Here is a 3564-nt window from a genome sequence, read left to right as displayed (position 1 = left end):
TGGGGGTACCAAGAAGACCGAGTGGATAAGGTCCTCTATAGACAGATTGGAGTAGGCTCACATTCACAAGCCCTGGTCCTCAGAGGGAACTTCAGCCACCCTGATAGCTGTTGGAGGGAAAGCACAGCAGCGCATACGCAATCCAGGAGGTTCCTGGAACACATTAACGATTACATCCTTCTCCAAGTGACAGCAGAGCCAATGAGGAGAGGTGCCATGCTGGACTTTGTCCTGACCAAGAAAGAGGGGCCCATGGGGAATGTCATGGTCAAGGGCAGCTTTGGCTGCAGTGACCTTGAGGTGGCAGAGTCTGGGATCTTTAAGGTGGCTAGGAGAGCACACAGTAAGCTTGCTATCCTGGACTTCAGGAGATAGACTTTGGCCTCTTCAGGGATCTGCTTGGTGGAGTACATTGGGACAAAGCCCTGGAAGGAAGAGGGGCCCATGAAAGTTGGCTAATATCCAAGCGCTACCTCAGCCAAGCTCAGGAGCAACACATCCCGGCAAAGAGGAAGTCAGGCAAAGACAGCAGGAGGCCTGTGTGGATGACCAAGGAGCCTCCTTGTCAATCTCAAAGAGACAAAGGAAGCCTACAGAGGGTGGAAGCAAGGACAGGTAGCCTGGGAGGAATTGTCCAAGCAGCCAGGGATCAGGTTAGGAAAGCTAAAGCCCAGGTAGAGGTGAATCTGGCCAGGTGCATCAGGGGCAACAAGAAAGCCTTCTATAGGTATGTGGGTGACAAAAGAAAGACTAGGGAACATATGGGCGCACCCAGGAAGGAACCGGGAGACCTGGTCACCCGGGACATGGAGAAGGCTGAGATACTCAATGCCTCAGTCTTCCCTGGAAAGGGTTCTAACACTGCCATTGTCCTCTCCCAGGCACTTCCCAGCACTCCCCAGCCCCTGCACAGCTCTGCCCACCTCCCCTGCTCTCTAACCAGGACAACCCAGCCCAGCAGCCCAGTCTGGACTGGCCCCACAGCACTGCCCGCCGCAGGCTGATGCAGAGCTCTGGGCACTCACCGCACAGCCCCAGCTCCTCCCAAGGGCACAGCAGCTCCTGGGGGCAGACAAGGAGGTCAGCCTGCCCATCAGCCCCGGGGCTCGTGCTGGCACCGAGGAAACGAGGAAAGAGTCTAGTCACTCTCTGCATCTCCGGAATTCATGTTGTGCGTGATCCCGAGCCCTGACTGAATTTGCCCCCTGCTCTCCCCAGTCAGCCCCATGCCCCAGGACAGCACAGCAGTCCTGGCCCTGGGGTCCCCTCAGGCACCTCCTGTGTCTCCCCACTCTCCCCTCCCTGTGCCTGATGAGTCCCTGCTGACTCCCTCGACACTGCAGCGTCCTTGTGCGTGGACACATTGATTCAGTGCTTTATATTGGTGGACTTCACCTTTCAGGGTGTTTCACCTCCGGAGTCTCCATCCGTTCCAGTCCAAGGGCAAGTGTTGAGTCCCTAATCCCGCCTCTCCTCCCCCCTAAAAGATTCATTTCCAGAATGTCCGGTATATGCCATCAGTCCTGTCATACATGAAGAAGACTGAGGAGAGAATGGGAGCTCATGGACCATCTCCCCTTCCATTGGGTACCAAGAAGAGCGCTTCTAAATCCAGAATATTTGGTGCAGTGGAACCCAATAATACCATCATCTTAGCTCCAGAAACATTGAAAACACAAGGAGAAGAGATTCATTAAAATATTGATTCCTTGAACATGTTCTTGGAAGGAACTTTGGAGGAACAGCCCATCCTTCAGGCACTGCACTTGGGAGGTGACCTTTTATTGAAGAGCTGTTATCTGTCAGGTCACACCTGACACAGTGTCAGGTCAGACACAGCAAGGGTCAGACACAGTAGGATCAAGCCTCAAAAAAAGTAGTATAAACTCAGAAAATTATTTATAAGCAGGATTATCACGAGAGAAAAAAGCAGACTCACAGCCTAAGATAAGCCTTGAGCAATGTGCATGGAAGGGGCAGCAGGTTATTGTCAGTGAAACAGCGTCCATTGGGCCTGTTTGCGTACGGCATCCTTGAGCTCCTGGTTCCTCATGCTGTAGATGAGGGGGTTCACTGCTGGAGGCACCACTGAGTACAGAAATGACAACACCAGGTCCAGAGATGGGGAGGAGATGGAGAGGGGCTTCAGATGGGCAAACACTCCAGTGCTGAGGAAGAGGGAGACCACGGCCAGGTGAGGGAGGCACGTGGAAAAGGCTTTGTGCCGTCCCTGCTCAGAGGGGATCCTCAGCACCGCCCTCAGGATCTGCACGTAGGACACCACAATGAAAACAAAACACCCAAAGACTAAACAGGCACTAACCACAAGAAGTCCAAATTCCCTGAGGTAGGAGTGTGAGCAGGAGAGCTTGAGGATGTGGGGGATTTCACAGAAGAACTGTGCCATGGCATTGCCCTGGCAGAGGGGCAGTGAAAATGTATTGGCCGTGTGCAGGAGAGAATTGAGGAACCCACTGCCCCAGGCAGCTGCTGCCATGCGGACACAAGCTCTGCTGCCCAGGAGGGTCCCGTAGTGCAGGGGATGGCAGATGGCAACGTAGCGGTCATAGGCCATGACTGTGAGGAGAGAACACTCTGTTGACATAAAAAAGAAAAAGAAAAAGAGCTGGACAGCACAGCCAAAGTAAGAGATATCCTGTGTGTTCCAGAGGGAATTGGCCATGGCTTTGGGGAGAGTGGTGGAGATGCAGCCCAGGTCTATGAGGGAGAGGTTGAGGAGGAAGAAGTACATGGGGGTGTGGAGGTGGTGGTCGCAGGCGATGGCGGTGACGATGAGGCCGTTTCCCAGGAGGGCAGCCAGGTAGATGCCCAGGAAGAGCCCAAAGTGCAAGAGCTGCAGCTCCCGTGTGTCTGCGAATTCCATGAGGAGAAAATAGGTGATGGAGCTGCTGTTGGACATTTGCTGCGTCTGGGCATTGGGACCTGTCCAAGGAGGAAAAGACAGTGACAAACTAGGAGAGACTTCTCTGAGGAAATCCCAATGCCATGAGGAGCAGGGCGCTGCCCAGTGGTGGCCGAGGAGTTAGCCCTGCTCTGCAGCAGGGAGTTCATAGGGAGGGTGGTGGCAGGAGCCAGTCCTGGTGTTCTGCTTTGGCTGAGGAACCCACACCTAATGCAGATGGGCTTTTCAACATCTGAACTCTCACTGCTATGGAACAGGGATGGCAGAAGGCAGTTGGAGAGGTTTGGGGTATTTTAAAGCTGCCCCATCTCACCTGGACAGTGTTCTTGGATGTCAGAAACCCTCAGCATTTCTGCTGCCCTCCAGGGGAACAGAGTGAGTGCTGTGAGACATGAGGATTGCCTGGGGCAGAGAGCAGAGTCAAGGGAGATGGTTTGTCCCTCCATCTTGCACCGTCATGAGATGGAGGAGGATTCCCCTCTTCTATTATGCAATCAGATAGTGCTGAGAGCAGAAGGATCCATCTCAGACCACTAAATGTCTCACCCTTTCTCAAGGTCTCAGCAGCCCACCTCTAGCCAAGGACACCCACAGCTCATTTCACCCACCCAACAGCATTTCCTCAGTCACAGAGTCTCTGT

The 3564-nt window shown here is 53.8% G+C and overlaps 1 protein-coding gene across 1 annotated transcript; it reads right to left on the bottom strand.

The window, feature by feature from the left end:
* Positions 1 to 1990: 1990 nt before the first annotated feature.
* On the bottom strand, positions 1991 to 2920 carry LOC309684337 (olfactory receptor 14I1-like; the record flags this gene model as incomplete). The annotated part of the gene is made up of 1 exon (XM_082500268.1): positions 1991 to 2920. One exon carries the CDS (start codon positions 2918 to 2920, stop codon positions 1991 to 1993), a length of 930 nt encoding a protein of 309 aa, XP_082356394.1.
* Positions 2921 to 3564: the final 644 nt, after the last annotated feature.

Source organism: Vanellus vanellus (assembly GCF_965231255.1).
Source record: "Vanellus vanellus genome assembly, contig: HAP1_SCAFFOLD_53, whole genome shotgun sequence".
Lineage (NCBI taxonomy): Eukaryota > Metazoa > Chordata > Aves > Charadriiformes > Charadriidae > Vanellus > Vanellus vanellus.
Note: the sequence above shows the minus strand (reverse complement) of the source record. Positions and strands in the feature narration are given on the sequence as shown.